The 17,272-nt window shown below is 33.7% G+C and overlaps 2 protein-coding genes across 2 annotated transcripts in view; both read right to left on the minus strand.

The window, feature by feature from the left end:
- LOC125053818 (dorsal-ventral patterning protein Sog) overlaps positions 1–9,103 on the minus strand; it is a 77,740-nt gene extending 68,637 nt beyond the window's left edge. The window contains exon 1 of the mRNA XM_047655386.1: positions 8,840–9,103. Within this exon, the coding sequence (XP_047511342.1) occupies positions 8,840–8,960 (121 nt within the window). The 5' untranslated portion in view covers positions 8,961–9,103. The remainder of the gene's footprint in view (positions 1–8,839) is intronic.
- Positions 9,104–12,628: 3,525 nt separating this feature from the next.
- On the minus strand, positions 12,629–16,647 carry LOC125053738 (ADP-ribosylation factor 1). The gene is made up of 5 exons (XM_047655258.1): positions 16,490–16,647; positions 15,961–16,128; positions 15,219–15,328; positions 14,324–14,449; positions 12,629–13,720 (listed from the first exon to the last, which is right to left on the minus strand). The coding sequence occupies exons 2-5, from the start codon at positions 16,106–16,108 to the stop codon at positions 13,556–13,558; spliced, it is 549 nt and encodes a 182-aa protein (XP_047511214.1). The 5' UTR covers positions 16,109–16,128; positions 16,490–16,647; the 3' UTR covers positions 12,629–13,555.
- Between the last annotated feature and the right edge of the window lie 625 nt (positions 16,648–17,272).

Genomic DNA, 17,272 nt, shown 5'->3' on the forward strand with positions numbered 1-17,272 from the left:
GTACTTAATTCTTTGACCCCGATTAATTTCATGGAAGCGAGTTGTTGAGTGTTAATTAAGTGCACTAATATTTAGAGAGTACATACAACAGTGGTCATTTCAATTAGCTCTTTGATAACTAAACACTTTTGAGTCAATATTAAAAAACGTCGCCGTATCAAATTACCTAATTAATGAAACGAAACCCTCAAGTGATTGCTTAGCCGTTTGAGCACTTACTAAGTGTTTAAAATATTCCAGGTTTCAATTAAACTACCAATAATGACGGAATGACGGGCAAATGCGCATACGGTACCATTTTAGTGGGTGCGTTGCCTTTAAATTTGATGTATGGGATTTAGATAGGCAAGTATAGCGTAGGTATTCTAAATAAGGGGTATTAATGAATGAATTAAACCTAATTAAAATTAGAAATTAAATTATTACCTGATCGTATAATACAGATGCACAAAACTGTTCTTAAACTATAAATAACAGAATAATATCTCGTTCAAGTATATATCTTTAACATATCATACTATACCTAATATGTAATTCGATTGACCAGTTTTAGAAAAGTAGCATAATTTTTTTTTAATCTATGGCATGAAGTAAACATAAATTTAGAAAAATAAACTCCTGTGACAGTCTTTGTGGTCGCACCGCATATGTCATATGTTATGATTAGGGTGTAAGAAGAAAAAAAAATTGACAGACATAGAAACGGTGGCGTACAGTTTGTAGACTTGTACTTTTGCAGTATATTTATCAATGTTATGCGGAATCGGTGCTCAAAGGGATTTCCTAGTTTAATTTTGTCATATATGGGTGTGGCAATAGCTAATCATGTACTATCCTATATAGGCCGCGCCTAAAATAGTTTTTGTGTTTAATTTTTTGTAGAAAAATTAAATTTTGGCGCGTTTTGTTAGTTATTAGTCAAATCGTTCTTTCTACTAGTATTTAATGTAAATTTAGATTCATTTCTTTTTCTATTGAGTTCCCTTACTGTACATAGTCATGTATAATGAATAAATAATATTTTGATTTGATTTGAAATAAAAAGACCTTCTCAAAAGGACAAATGAAATGGGTCATAATTGCGTTTTATATTCTCACTCTCTAGGAATTGAATATAGGAAACAAAAGAGAAAATGTTGAAGTGTTGTCAACAAGTAAGCTTGTATTAAAAATATTAACAAATGATAAGACTTGAAGTCATCTGTTCACTGACTCCACTTAAACCCTGAAGAAATTTGTTTAAGAACCAATCCCTTAAAACATTTTAATGTCGGTCGCGATTTTAAAATTTGTCTTTACTACGACCTAAGTCAAAATATTATGACGCATTAAATTTCTTATATATTTAATTTTTTTATTCATTCTAGTAGTTCCACTTGTTTTATTGATATCATGAAACGGGCATATACCAAAACATAGATAATTGTATCCCTAACTTTCGTACTAACTACTAACTGACGTGAGACTGATCTTAAATTAAATTGTTATGATTCATGTGCACTTTTTATTTTTCATGTATCCTTTATAAGTTTAGTTTGTTTTTTGTTCGTGTTTAGTTTTTTTTCTTAATAACTATAATATAATGTATTTTTGCAGTGGTTGCAATTCATTTATTTCAATTAGACCACCTCAAATGGCACCTAGAAGAGATCGCTCGAAGCGATATAGCCGCCAGTTGCCCTCCTTTACATATAATTATTAATTATGTTAATTTTTTATATTGTAATGCAACAAAGTGTAAATAAAAAAATAAATAAATAATGTTTGCGGCGCCAAGATTCCTTATATGTTTGTGATGTCATTAACACCAACTTGGGGCAAACATTATTATAGATTTTTAATATTTAATTCTTTTAATCGTAATTGCGATTATCACTAAGATAAGGGTCCCCGAATTTTTTCAATAATGTTCCACTTAACCTTCCAGTTAGTAAACGGCGTGTTCAGCAGACTTATATAATGTGATAGAGTATAATGTGTAATGTTTTCGGCGCCAAGATTTATCTATGACTAAGTCTGTGAACATTACGAAGAGCGTCCTTGATAACGTACAAATCTCGTTGCAATTTGAGTGCATTGCACATGACTTGACGTCACTGCGGGCAATGAACCAGCTGAATTGGACATAAGTGTCCTGGTACTTGCCGACAACGCAACTCAATCACGGTTGACGCGATGCAACAATTGTATTTTAATCGTTTAATAACGCACTTTTATTCAATTCTTGATATGACGTGATATTACAATATACGAATTTATGTTTCTAGATTAAACCAGTTCTAGACAGAACGTGTTATACTCTTAAAATAATACATCAATGGCGCTACAATCTTTTTAGGTCTGGGCCTCAGATTTCTGTATCTGTTTCATGTCCATTTGTCAATCTAATAGGCAACTGCTGCGGTGCCTGATACATACCGTCGACTTTTTGGATCTAAGGCAAGCCGGTTTCAACGATGTTGTCCTTCGCCCTTCGAACGAATGTAAATGAGCACATAGAAAGAAAGCCATTAATACATAGCCGGGAATCGAACCTACGACTTCAGGGATGAGAATCGCACGCTGAAGCCACAAGGCCAACACTGCTCGACTCCACTGTGATACTCTTACTTTAATACTATCATGTCGGCGAGAAGAAAGCGTATGTTTTGTACAATTCCACCTCTGATTCATGTTTCAGTATCACATATAAGTCGGCACCTTTAGACAATATAAACAAACGAAGGTGAGCGGTTCCCCACGAGTATTATTACTTAAGACGCTTTACAAAGTCGCGTCAGAGAGCGCATTCTGATTCGTTGCACGATGCGCGGTCACAAACAATCACGTATATACGCATAAATATTCCACAAATTAGAATTATTCTCGTACAATTATACTTGCATGTAAGGTTATTTTATTAGTGACACATTCCACACGTCTATTATCGTTATAGAAATCAGCCATCATACAATAACAAGGTATTTGTGTTTGATAGACATGTCTGTATAAAATCTTAAGCAAAATATCAATATACAGAAAAGATACATGGATAACGCGTGAGAATAAACGTCTGCTTAAGCAGTTGCTGTCTATTTTTGTTTTTTTAATCGTGATTTTATTTATTTTAATCGCGAAAGAGTTCTTAATATAATACTTCTAATAAAGACATAACTAATTTGTACGCATAGTTTATTTATCATTTCTTTATATTTTTGTAAAACTTATTTAAAAATGTGTACCGTTAAAAAAATCTATATTATACCAAATAAATACGGATTAATTTAAGTCCGTCCGTTACAGAAGTGTTATTTAAATTGCTGAAATTACCTGGCGTAAAACAATGTCATTATTCTATTCAAAACGATTACACGGAAAAGAGTTAAGGATAACAGGGAACATTATAGATTAGTCAGCCTTTGCGTTGGGTGACAAATGTAGACGGCTGAGCCTTGCTCGCACCACTTAGGTTTGCCGTTCAGGCCCTCACTGCCCCAAATACTAATGGATATTTTCTAACTATAAGCGCAATCAGCAAGCATTTAAGGAAATATTCTAAAGGAACCAGCAAGTCTAGCGCGAAATATGACTCGCTCATGTGCTGCTGCTTCCAGATATGGGGTTCACACAGAACACTTTACTCTAAAACGACTCTGAATCTTAGAATGAGATCTTAAAACTTGCTTTTCTAGCAATATCGAGGATACAGATACAGAAAGCTGGGGTTTTGGTTAAAGTTTGCTCAAATTAAAGTTTAACAATTATAATCCAGTGGCTATGTACAATTGTACAACCTTTTGTATGTACACCATGCAGCATTCTTCGATAATATTTCGGACAAGGAGAGAGGTTTCCTCACGATATTTGTCTTCATAGTAGAAACACGTAGAGTCATTGGCGCACGATGATTCCAAGCCCTCTATGCCAACACTGTTCAAAATTGAACCTAATTTAATAAATCTTGGGCAAGTAAACGACACGTTGATATACATATCCATGTGGTTAGTGTGGTTTTTCCTTTAGCTACAATAACTGTATATAAATTGTAGGCAATATTCACAATTTAATTAGTATTTTAACTTAATACATATTCATCATTTCGATATTTGTAAATATGTGAGAAACATGTATACTAACTTTTTTAGTATAGTAGTTTATTCTAAGAGTACATTGTCTTCACATATAATTATTTAACAAATGTAACAAAATATTGTAAACATATTTTAAAAGAGTAAGTGTGGAGTTTCTTGCCCATTCTTCTCCACACGAAACTACCTTTTGGAAGGGGCAACTAGAATCTTCTTTATATTTTTTTTTTTTGACGTTCAAAAGTGCCATTTTAGATGGTCTAATTGAAATAAATGATTTGACTTGACTTGACTACAAAAGCTGGTTTGTTAGTAATCTGGGTACTGTAGAATTTCTTGTAACGCGAGAATTAATACAACGTTACTTTGTTAGAGACTCACTTATTCATTCATTAAGTGTTTAATTTAACTGAACTTATTTAGATTTAAATTTTCATATAGATTAGTTGACTGTTGCACGCTAGATCAGCAAAACTAATGGGGCATTATAATTCGTACCAGAATTGTTCTTTTGATTTTCTAATCTAATATATAAAATTCTCGTCTCACAATGTTTCATACCTCTCCGAAACGGCTCGACCGATTCTTATGAATTTTTTTATGAATATTCAGTAAGTCTGAGAATTGGCAACTAAATGTTAAGGGTGATCCCCACCCCTAAATTTTTGTTTTTCGACAACAATTTTTGTTTTTATTTTTTTATGATACAGCATAAAAAATACATACAATCCATTTTTTCTATTTCACCTCTCTACGATTAACCGCTATTTATTATTTATTAATTAAAATTTTATGACTGGAACTCTGAGGTTTACGAGTATATAGAGAAAAATTCACAGAAAAAGCTAAAAAGTTTTCATTCCAGAAAACTGAACATTCTCTGGGGTAGCATAGCAAAATGTGCCATGTTGGTACGTACTAAAAAGGTAGGCTAAGTAAAAGTTCGCGGGGGCACCTAGTAATTCATATAATAATAACACAATTACTTTTTGACTCTAAAAGCAGATAGAAGAATTTTCTTCATAATAATTATCGGTTCATTCCACAATATCGCATTCTTCGTAAAGTCTTTCACGCAGTAAGAAAAAATAAGCGAATTAAGTCCTCCTTAAGCCGATGTGAGGTAAACCATGACTCACTGTTTATTTTTGTTTCGATAAAATTTATCAGATGATCTTGTAACCCGCAGCGGATACTTAATAAAAACCTAATTAATACTGTCGTAGATATCTCTTTAACAAATTACTTTATTTTTATCGTTTTTATATTATAACTAGATGCCGAAATCACTGACTGCGCGCAAAACAAATTCGCGCTTTTTTACCAACTCCCGGCTTTTACGATTTTTATTGAATTTTTTGGACAGTATGACCATAATAATTTTTATTTAGACCGTCTTTTTAATTTATTTTTAAATGAGAGAAAGCAAGTATTGTTCGGGTTTAAGTGTGAATTCACAAATTTATATAAAATGTTAATAAATATCATAATTTAAAATAAAAAAATAATAAATCAGTGGCGCTACAACATCTTTAGGTCTGGGCCTCAAATTTCTAAATCTGTTTCATGATAATTTTTCAATATAATAGGAGTAGGTAATCAGCCTCCAGTGCCTGACACACGCCATCGACTTTTTGGGTCTAAGGCAAGCCGGTTTCCTCACGATGTTTTCCTTTACCGTTCGAGCGAATTTTAAATGCGCACATAGAAAGAAAGTCATTTGGTACATCGAAAGTCGGGAATCGACCCTACAGCCTCAGGGATGAGAGTCGCACGCAGAAGCCACTAGGCGAACACTGTTCAGTAAATAATCTTTATTTACTTTTTAAAATATTGATTGTATAATCGCCAGCATCACAATCTTTTTTTAATTCCAAGTCGCATCGTAATCATTATACTGTATTGAATAGTGATAAATCAAATAGTGGAGGAAAAGAAAATATAGATTTCACACAACGCATACATGAAGAAAAACTGCAAAATTTAGAAGCATAAAAATGATTGCAGCAGGTAATTCTCTTTGTAACGATACGTCTCGTTGGAGCGTCTAGACAACGATGACAGCTTTTTTCTCTTCTCGGTAATACAAATTTTGGCACGCTTGTTAAGACATTTTGGCAAACATTCCTGACATTAAACTGATCCGGAAAATGAATGAAAGTTGTCGGGAAAGTGAGTCACCTGTAACTACAGTCCTCGTCCTTGTCTATTAGCGAATATTTACATTACATAAAGGCTATCGAGACGGATTTTGACACGGTGACGGCCAACGGGTCATCAATGGCGCAAGTGGTATTAACAAAATTATAAAAGATGAAAAGTGCGTATCTATATTTTAGACGCTGCAAGTGTTACTTAACCTCGCTGATCGTTTTTGTACTATCTGTTATATAAATATAATAATAATAAAAGCTTTTATTGCTGTAATTATTTTTACTAGGACATAAAAATGTAAAATACTAAAAAATTTAACTCCAAAAATAAAAAAATACCTACTAATAATTAATCGGGGAGCCGGTTGATTTCTGTTATACAGCTTGTCCTTGGACATAGGCCTCCTCTAAGGGCTTCCACTCATCTCTGTTTCTAGCGTTACGTAGCCACATAGGGCCAGCTGATCGCACATCTTCGCACGTCCCATCTTTTTATTTGTCTTCCTCGTTTTCTTCTGTCAAAGCGAGGAAGCCATTCCCTCACTTTCTACGTCATTTTATCTTTATCTTGTTTCATAATTTGATTTCAGACCTAGACCTAGACATTTCGATACTATTCTGACATACTCTTAGTTTGTTTTCCTGTTTATCAGTGACCAGGTTGGACATGCGTATATCAGGCACGGTAATATACAAGCATCAAATACTTTTCTCTTGTAAAACATTTTCAATTATATAAATATAGTGTCATTTAATTTTTATTAACTCTCGTATGCCCCATATTCAAGGTAAAACTCGTTACCAACGTTGATCTCAACAAATATTTGAGTTTTACTTATATTTTAACAAATTCTTTCACTTCTTGAAGGCTACTTAAATTACCTAATTACGAATATTATTTTAAACAGTTTACGATTTAATTAGATGTGTAACGATATTTTTATTTAAAAATAACGAAGTTGCCTTAAAATTGGTTGCGATAATAGTGAACCAATATATTTTATTACTTATACGTTCCCTGAAAAATTTATATTCAATGAATATACGAGTAAGGAAATATAGTTTTACAGAAATAAAACATAGTTAATTAAACTTAAAATAAAATTAGTTAAACTATAACTGGGCCGAAGTAATTGTTTTGCAATATAAGGTTTATCTGTGGTGCTAAATTTGGTAATAACTTATTAATAATAACCAACACATGAATAACATGAAAAAGTAAAAATACAAACGATCACACTGAATCAGAAGCGGCTAGCCCTAATTCCTGAGATTCAAACAAATTTTAAAAAGTTCTCACAATTAACATTGATTTGGCAAGTCACCTGCAGTGATTAATTAATTAATCTTACTGTGTAAACAATAATTTCATAGAAAACTTCAAATCTCAGAGTGATTCGTGTTATTTAATAGATAAGATATAAGTTATCTTGATTTATAATTTGCTATAAACGCTAAAAGTACGAAAATTTTGCAATAGTACGTTTTTGTCGTAATCTGTAATCACATGGCGTAATGATAAGATTGCAAAATCGTACGATACCCAACTATCAGAATAGTCCTGATATTACGAGATAAAAAATAACAAAAATCTATTTTCTATTTCTTTATTTTACAGTCTATGTCGGGAATATCATTTTATAATCCTTATGTTTATATTTAATTTTGAAGTCAACTTTTAATACTCTTATAAGGGTCCAGGATTCGGTTTCCGAAACAATAATGAAGCTTATTTATTCCAATGAAAATACTTAAGCACATTATACTTAAAAAAATTGTTAAGATTATGTTATAAAATAATAATTTAGAAATAAAATGTTCAAATGTTTGAACACAGTGCGTTAAACAGTGTTCCGAAATTTTCCAGCGACGCAATATTGCTTTTCCTCACAAACAAATAATATATGTAATATGTTTTGAAGATTTTTCACTAATCTAATATACTCAAAGTTTAATTTGCGACTTGAAAGTATTTCAATTTCAGAGAACTGCCATATGTGATATTATTCTTGGCAATGTTTATGATTGAATGGTGATTAAAAAAGCTTTTCATCTTATAATAAGATTTAAAACATCTCCTGTATATTTTAGGTTTGTATATTTTTAAACGTTTATACATAACATTTACGTACTATGTAAAAAAAAGAAAGAAAGTATAAACTATTCACGATTATGTGTAGTATGGAAATCACAATTTATCTGATTATTTTTTGTTTATTTTACATATGAGTGACATATCTGCTGAATGTCTTTGCCCGATAAAGATTGTATCATACAACAAAAATAGATCACTTGACATTTCAGTTTGATACCGAGAGGAAAGCTGATCACTTTCACGTGGCATTGTTTTTATTCCATCGAATGATCACAATAACGGCGTGATAGTCATATGCATATCTTCGAATAATATAGTACTTATAAGTAAGTGTGGACTAGAACCAATGACGATGCAAGTCGCTGTGATCTATGCACCGAGAATGTCTATATTTGCATCGCATGCAATTTGATTGATGCGTTACAAGATTACTAGATTATAACTTCGAAAGCGCATGACGTTCGCCAATGTTTTAAGGTATAGAAGTAGATACCAGAGTAGAAGCAGAAGAAACTAGATCTTACCGGCAGGTCTCGTGGTACGCCGAGCGGGTTCATCTTCTCTGAGGTCAGGAGCGTGCCTGCGCGCGACGGCGGGCCCATACGGGGCCACCGCCAGCAACATCAGTACCAGTGCGGGCACCATGGCACCTACCACTGGTTCACCGGGTTCGCTTCCCGGTCCGAGCGCACTATTTTCGCCGCGATATACGAGTCGTTGCGTGAACAAGTGTAGCGCGCGTACGCGACGTAGTATTGCGACGGTCGAGCCAGACTGAGGCGAATGGAGAGCGTCAGAACGATTTCCCGAGAGTAGCGGGCGGGGGCCGGCGCGCCCCTCGCGGAAAACTGCGGCATGCGAGGGGGGCGGGCGGGGAAAAATGCATCGCCTCCGTGCGACTGCCCGCCCCGCCGCATCACGGCACTTGCCCACACGCGTCACGAAAAATCTTGCGCCGGAAAAGGCTTAGCTAACGTGCGTTTTGACGACAACAGACAAACAACACAGATCAATCAAAGTTCGGGGAATTTTAAAAAAAATATTCGCGAGTATATCCAATGCTTTCAAAATTTAAGCGACTTTTACAATTATTTTAATAGCTAGTATGCTTTATTTTGTATGAAATACAGAATGAAAGGCAGGCTATAAATGTTACTGTATTTAGACCTTATACAAAAACAATTCATATTTTTATGATATACCTACGTCACTTGCTACGTAATCGTAGCTGCTTCTATCACAGTGGAGTCATTCTTGTGCTCTACATTCTACTTATTTATTTATTTATACGTTTTAAAACAATGTGTATGCCTAGAGAATACAAGAAAATATGACATCACAAATTTAACACACATACACATTTATATTAGAATATAAGCAATCTATCAAAGGAAAACATTAAAAAAACAACCACAAAATAAAAACTAAAAATTAAAAATGAATTTTATTTATTTATTCATTATATACTTACATGATCTTAAATAGAAAATAAGTTGGTGTGGTGGAAACACAAACTGGACACAGTTTTTCTGTCCACCAGGACGCCGAACATATTTAAATAACTAACTTATATACTAAGGCCAGTGACATATGCACTATAACATCATAACCATTAAAATTGTACGTAAAACGTCACACACCAATTGAATCTACTTATTGTCACATAATCGTACTCCTCCCTTCCTATTTACCTTTACGAACAGCTTTTAAAGTTATTAAACTTTTGTTTTCAATAAAATAATTAAATCGTAACGTATAAAATTATTTCAATAGACCTGGCAGTATTGAATACCGGAGAAGACAAATGACTGGTAAATTCTAGAATCCTCGACGCATCTGATGTAGAAAACAATTATTTTTGTTAGTAGAAAACATTGTATTAATGATTGAACGTTACGCTATAAAAGTCGGAAATATGTACTTGACCATTTGAAATGTATGCCAGGCCCCAAGATAGTGAAAAAATGAAAAAAAATCAATAAAGAATAATTTGTACGATAGAAAAAAAATGTTTAATTTTTTCTGAGTGAATGGAGCAGTGTTGGCCTTGTGGCTTCAGCGTGCGACTTTCATCCCTGAGTTCGTAGGTTCGACCCGCGGCTGTGCACCAATGGACCTTCTTTCGATGTGCGCATTTAACATTCGCTCGAACGGTGAAGAAAAACATCGTGAGGAAACCGGCATGTCATAGATCCATGATTAGATTGTCATATGATCATGAAAAAGATTTAGAAATCTGAGGCCCAGACCCAAAAAGGTTATAGCGCCAATTTTTTTTTAGTGAATGACTTTCGGTGCATTTTCTAGCATTTATTAATAAGAAAGAGTAAAGCGTAAAATATATTTACCAATCGCATTTAATATTTTATGTGTTAGCGAAATAATTACTTAATAAGCATAGCAGTAAGCATAGTGCTGTTTTCTATAAGTAGCTAAATCACCAAATAAAATAATTGCAATGACTAACAGCCTCAATATGGGCACGCTTTCTCTGCGTAAAATAAGATTCGCAAACATTATCAATCTTAACGTTTTATTCTAAGCCTCTAAAATTAATTTAACCCTATCTTGGGATGATGTAGTGCTCCAAGCTTAAGAAATATTACTCTGGCACTTGTTCGCGACACCATGGCGCTATCCAATTTGAACGCTTATTAATCATACAAAATGATACCCCTGTTGTTTCAATGCACTAATTTAATTTTGTGCATTCCCGGGGATGATGTATGCACATGAATTTGTTGGCAGTCGATATGTATATAAAATGTACGAGTTATGTATTAATAATATCACTCTACGTGTCATTTCACGAAACTCTTGAAATAACTTCCGAACATCCACTCTATATGATATAATATGTACTATCAAACATTGATTTAATATCGTTAAACAAAGTCACCCCCACCACAAAGGCGCTCCCTAGTGTGGGGACTAGTTTTAAATTTTGTCACAACTGTTTCTTTTTTTTTGTTGCCCCGTTGCCCCTTCCAGACATCTAAATCCGGCTCTAGACACAAGGTTGTTCCGATACTGATCGACAACTGCCCGAGTAATACTTGTACCTGTAGGTTGTATTGTTGAAAATGACCCAAAATAAATAATAGATGGGTTGAGCGCCCCACGCTTTTTCACAATAATACCAGTATTTTTTGTTCATTACCATTTTCAGCCTAAATTAGGAATTATTTTTCACTTTTTAGTTTGATGTGCTTTAAAAGCGTGTTTTTTAGTTTTTTTTTAACTATTACTTATTTTTTATTTTTTAGTTAAATTTATTTTTTATTTCTTTTTTCGGATTATTGCATTGTCATCGATCATTGACAGGTGCGCAAAATTTGAATAAAATCTGTCCGTTTAAAGTGGGTCAAAATCGAGTCCGAAGGAGTCGGTTACATACATACATACATATATACATACATACAGGTGAAGCTAATATAAAGCGTGTAAAAACAGATATTGAAATTTGAGGCCAACGTCAAGATTGACGCATCGCTTTTTTTTTCAAATATAAACGGTCTAATGTTTCAACTTCCCTTACACCCCAATGAGGGATATGGCACATTTTATATATTTTTTAAAAGCTAGTAGATACCTACTGCATTATTGTTTGGTAATATTATCAACTTCATACTTACTAAGAGAGCGTACTTACCCGGCTCCCTACTCGATTACATGGTGCTGCAGTCGCAAACCCGACGAATTTCATTTCTTTCAAGATACATAGATCCAACATCTATACAATAATAAATACACTTTTTCTTAAATAACACACATTACGTATGTTTGTTATTTAAGAAAAAGTAGTAAACATGTCTCTGCAACTAATTTTACTTTCTTTTGCGAACTAGCGAACTGTGGAATCTACACCCGGTGGGTGTCTTCCTTGAGATATGACCTCCAACTCTTTAAATTTAAGTGTACTCCTCCGTCAAAGGCCGGTAACGCACCCACTAAAAATGGGCATCTATAGGCTGCGTTGACTTCCCTTTTTGGGCATCAGGCTCGTTCGCCCCCCCAATTATATAAAAAATGAAAGATTTTAAATGCCGAAATTAGCGTTTTAGTTTCTTGTATTGATTTCACCATTTGGCGAGCGACTATAATTTTTAAAAAGATTTAAGGCTAAGTAAAGCCTTAGTTCGCATCTCTTAAACTTTTTGCTTTCTGTCGCCTGAAGGTGTCGCTTGTCCGACGTAGAGGCCTATTGCCTAATAACTTCGGTTTAAGTAATATACTTAATGTCATTCTACAACTTCAAATTCGATAACACTGAAGGCAATCTACAATAAAGGATTTCGATAAGAAAAACGAGCTTTGGTGAGGATATTTTATTCCATAATACAGCAGTAAGACAAACCGGAATGTCACATTTTGCTTCAATAAACCTTTTCATAAAATTAAAAAGTACTCTCTTTACCACACTTTCCATAATTATTGTATCCTTGAATTGTGTAACAATCTCATCTAAATTATTATAAAAATGCTAAGTTATAATTAGTTGTGTAAGAGCGAAGTACCGTAGAGGATTCCGACCGCTTCCCGTACGCGGAACTTCCCAAATGACAGTAATCTAATACATAATACACCTAAATTAAATATTATAATCGGTCCGTCGCGAAGGCATCCATAAATGCGGCTCATTCGACGACGAACGGGTTTCTGATGTAAATTACATAACAGCTTAATCTACCTAGTTAACTTCCGTAAAAAATAAACTATAATCATACAGTAAGTCGAATAAATGGAATATGCACAAAACCGATGGCTCCGAGCGGCGTTCGAAGCGATGCGAATATGTCGGGGACTAAAATGGGACTCCACAGAAGTCATCCGCGGCGAAGTCGGACCGCGCTCTACCTCTGCACTGAAGGTGCACTACGCTAACGAAAATCATAGATGTCAATTAACTTTAAATACTTTATTACGATAACTTATTCCATATTACACTTATAAAACATGTTATGTGATTCACTATCACGTCAGTCGCCTATCCGCATCGCGATGGCAAATTAAGAAATTTCGCATTTACAATATTTGTTCAACGTCACACGAGAAATAAGTACCGGGGGCGACGAAGAGAGATCCGGCCACCGGAGGAGACAAACTAAAAACGGTATTCCGAAGGGTTGAAGCGGCGGCCCGGGCGGATCGACGCGATACGCTGTAATACATTTGATTCACATAATACATTAGCAAATAAATTGAAGTTAAACCATAGTCTCTGAGTGTGAAGTGGGCGGTTAGCGGTTGGCGTTCTTGAGCTGGTTGGAGAGCCAGTCCAGTCCCTCGTAGAGCCCGTCCCCGGAGGTGGCGCACGTCGCCTGGATGTACCAGTTGCGGTTGCGCAACGAGTGCAGGCCCAGCTTGTCCGTTATCTCGGCCGCGTTCATCGCGTTGGGCAGGTCCTAGGCAGGGAGAGGTTGAAAAAATACACTCTAGGCACAGGCTCTCAAAAGCCACTAAGGTTCCGCACAACGGACCGAATGGTCGCCTAACTGCCGAAACTGAGTCCACAATATTCAATTACATAAAACCAAATACTTGAGAGATTTAAAAGAAAAATAAATGATTGCCCTCCATACCAAAACATTTCTATAACCAAGTTTCGGAAGGAGTTACTTTATAAAGTTTTAACATAAAACGAATAACCACTAAGTAAAAAGAAATGTGTTTAAACTAAAACATTTAGTAATAAATTTAGCTCAAGATATGCCCCAAAATTAACTACATAGTACTGCGTCACATAGCTTATCAAGGCCATTGTAAATCTTGTTGATATGATTATTAATTTCCTGCTGCATATACAATTTATTTTAACTGTGTCAACTATTGTAAAAAGATAATAAATGATATATTACCATAATTTAATTGTTACATATTCAGGCTTAGTAGTATAAAAGACTTTCTCGTCTATTTATAAAATTTGCCTATGTTTATTTTGGTAAGTAGACATATTTTTCTTAATAATTACATAAATAACATCTCAAAAATTGTATAAAATGGTGTACCTGTTTGTTTGCAAAGATCAAGAGTACTGCATCCCGCAACTCATCTTCGCTTAACATTCGCATTAGCTCCTCACGCGCCTCTCCTATACGCTCTCTGTCATTACTGTCTACTACGAAGATAAGACCCTGCAGACAAAAAATATTATTAGGAAAAGATCTAAACCAAATAAATATTTTGTTCAGAGGGGATAGATTACACTTTAATCTATAAAAAAGGTCTATTATGTATCTTAATCATTATTAGCATCCTTTTTCAGCATGCATATCAATATCGTTTTTAAGTATATTTCAACTTACAAAATTCCTTTTTAACAAATACCTCAGAGAACATCATTTATCTCTAGAGAACATTATTTATCGACAAATTTTTAACAAGTGTCATAATACCAAATAAATATTTTTAATTATTACAATGGCACTTTGCTTTGGCGTTTTGCCTAGTTAGTTTACTAATCAAGGCCAATATTTTGTTTTTCTTTACCTGCTAGAGCTATTAAGTATGATGGAAAATAGTAAAATGTAGGTTAAATTGCACAGCAGGAGGTAGAGTAAAGTTCAATTTAAAAATATTTTTTTAACAGATATGTATGTAATAGACAAAATCATAGTAAAAAAAATGTGTTTAATCCATAAATTAAAAAGGATCTTAAATATAGTTATATTACATTTTTACATGTTTTCACTTTATTTAAAATATATATCTCTTTGGAATTTTAAGTAAACATATAAGCAAAGATTATTGAGTGTGTGTGTAATGTTAGTGAGCATAATGAAAAAACAGATTTTAATTAATACCCAACAGCAGTTATTCAATGGCTTAAATACAAGTATGGAGATACATCCAAATTCAAAATCGCTAAATAAAAACATAGCACACAAAATTATATGAATATACCTGTGTGTTTTGGAAGTAATGCCTCCACAATGGTCTAATTTTGTCCTGACCACCAACATCCCATACAGTAAAACTGATGTTTTTGTATTCTACTGTCTCCACATTAAAGCCTGGAATAATTAATGGGTGTTATAAGTTATCACAAAAAATTTACTTATATAATAATATAGCTTAAATAAATAATGTAATTAAATTTTACTTATAAATAATATAGGTTTAATCAGAATTTGTGTCTAACTGAGTGCAATAATCCTAGAGTGTGAAGGATTTTTCAATCTTAATTCTCAAAATTATATGAACCTTAAAATCAGTTAAGATTTTGTTTCCTCAGAGAGCAAACACAGGCAGTATTAATGGATTAAACATTATATACAATTGATTTAAATTAGTAGAAAATTACAACGGACACTATATTGACTTTTTATTTTATTTTATCTATGTGAGTAGTTATAGTGTATATAGGTCACTACATATGGCTTTTGGTCTTAGAGTAGAATCCATTGTTTAAGTAAATTTATAGCAAAACATTAAAATGAAGAGAAAAGTATATAACTATCACTAAAATAACTTTAAACTGTAATTACACAATTTGGCATTGACAAAGCTCTAAAGTTAAGCAACTAACTTGATAAACAGTTTAATGAGTTCAACTAAAAATGAAAGGAACTAATGCCACATGACATTACTTGAAATACAATACTTTATACATGATTAATTACACAAATAATGTTGTATTACTTACCAATTGTAGGAATTGTTGTTACGATTTCTCCTAATTTGAGTTTATATAGAATTGTGGTTTTACCAGCTGCATCCAAACCAACCATCAATATTCTCATTTCTTTTTTGCCAAATAGGCCCTTAAATAAATTTGCAAACATATTCCCCATTTTGGCGACTTAAGTATAATCTGAAAGAAATAAAGGATAATTGTAGATGTAAGGCTACTTCTGACTCATCGGTTGCACATTCAATCAATGGAATGAGTATTGGTATATGACATGGCAAGTCATACCCCAACTGATGCGTAAAAACTATATTTTGTTAAACAATACGACTAATAAATGGTTTGATTAAGCAATTCCCAGAAGCAAAGAGCAATATTTATGTTATAACGTATTCTCAGTTTATTGAACAAAGATTAGCCGACATCACTGTTAGTATTCAGTTGCGGTCACCACCCTCAGCTTCATAATATTGTAAAAATGAACTTTTTATCACCAATATATTATAAAATTGCAATACTTGTATTTTTCCAACCACGTACTTACATTTTTGCACAAATTTTAAACGTTATTTAAAGAATCAATCTTGAATTCAATGAAGTCACCAATTTTCGCTGAGTGTCAAAAATCAAAATGGCGGCTAACGTGGAAGTTGTTCGTGCCTATGCCACGTATCGGCCAAAAGTGGCCAGTGACAAAAATAAAAAAATGCTATGCTTTCTCCAAATCACAATTCAATATTTTACAATATTTAAGCTATCTTTTAAATATCATAATGATAAAATCTCATAATGTATACCTAGACATATATTATGTGACTTACTTTAACATATATTTAAAGCCCTCGGAGCTGTTATATCGTAAATTAAGAAGACGGCGATATATTATGTTTTCATAAAAGTCAAAGAGGCAGACACTAGCAAATCATATACCTAGTGCACTTTTTTTTGTTGAGCTAAAGCGCTCTTAATAGAAAATGCTGCGCGGCGATGGTGCGATTTTTCTGCGGTCGATCGCAGGGTTTATAAACGAACACTGCAGAGTGCAGGTCTGCCAAGCGTGCAGTTTATTTTCATTTTGATAAGGTTTCTTAACATGAGCCTTAAAGGAAGACTCGAGCAAATAGTATAGTATACCTGTAACTTTTTTAAAGTGGTGTCACTTGACAACGCAGCGCTATCATGGTAGTAGACGTGAGCTTTCTAGCCTAGTACTTTAAGCTGGAAAATAAACTTAACATAAGCTGTTATCAGTAAAAAAGCTACTCAATTTCAGAAATTAGAAAGACTACACAGACACATCAAAGAGTACTTTTAGTTCGCTTCCAAT

This window comes from Pieris napi, chromosome 11 (genome assembly GCF_905475465.1).
Source record: "Pieris napi chromosome 11, ilPieNapi1.2, whole genome shotgun sequence".
Taxonomy (NCBI): Eukaryota; Metazoa; Arthropoda; class Insecta; order Lepidoptera; family Pieridae; genus Pieris; species Pieris napi.

Excerpts from the sequence above, each read along its gene's own strand:
- LOC125053738 (XM_047655258.1), bottom strand. The coding sequence starts at position 16,108 with ATGGGGAATATGTTTGCAAATTTATTTAAGGGCCTATTTGGCAAAAAA. Across the intron at positions 15,329-15,960 it reads AACAACAATTCCTACAATTG|GCTTTAATGTGGAGACAGTA; the intron begins GTAAGTAATACA and ends TAATTATTCCAG. Across the intron at positions 14,450-15,218 it reads ATTACTTCCAAAACACACAG|GGTCTTATCTTCGTAGTAGA; the intron begins GTATATTCATAT and ends TTTTGTCTGCAG.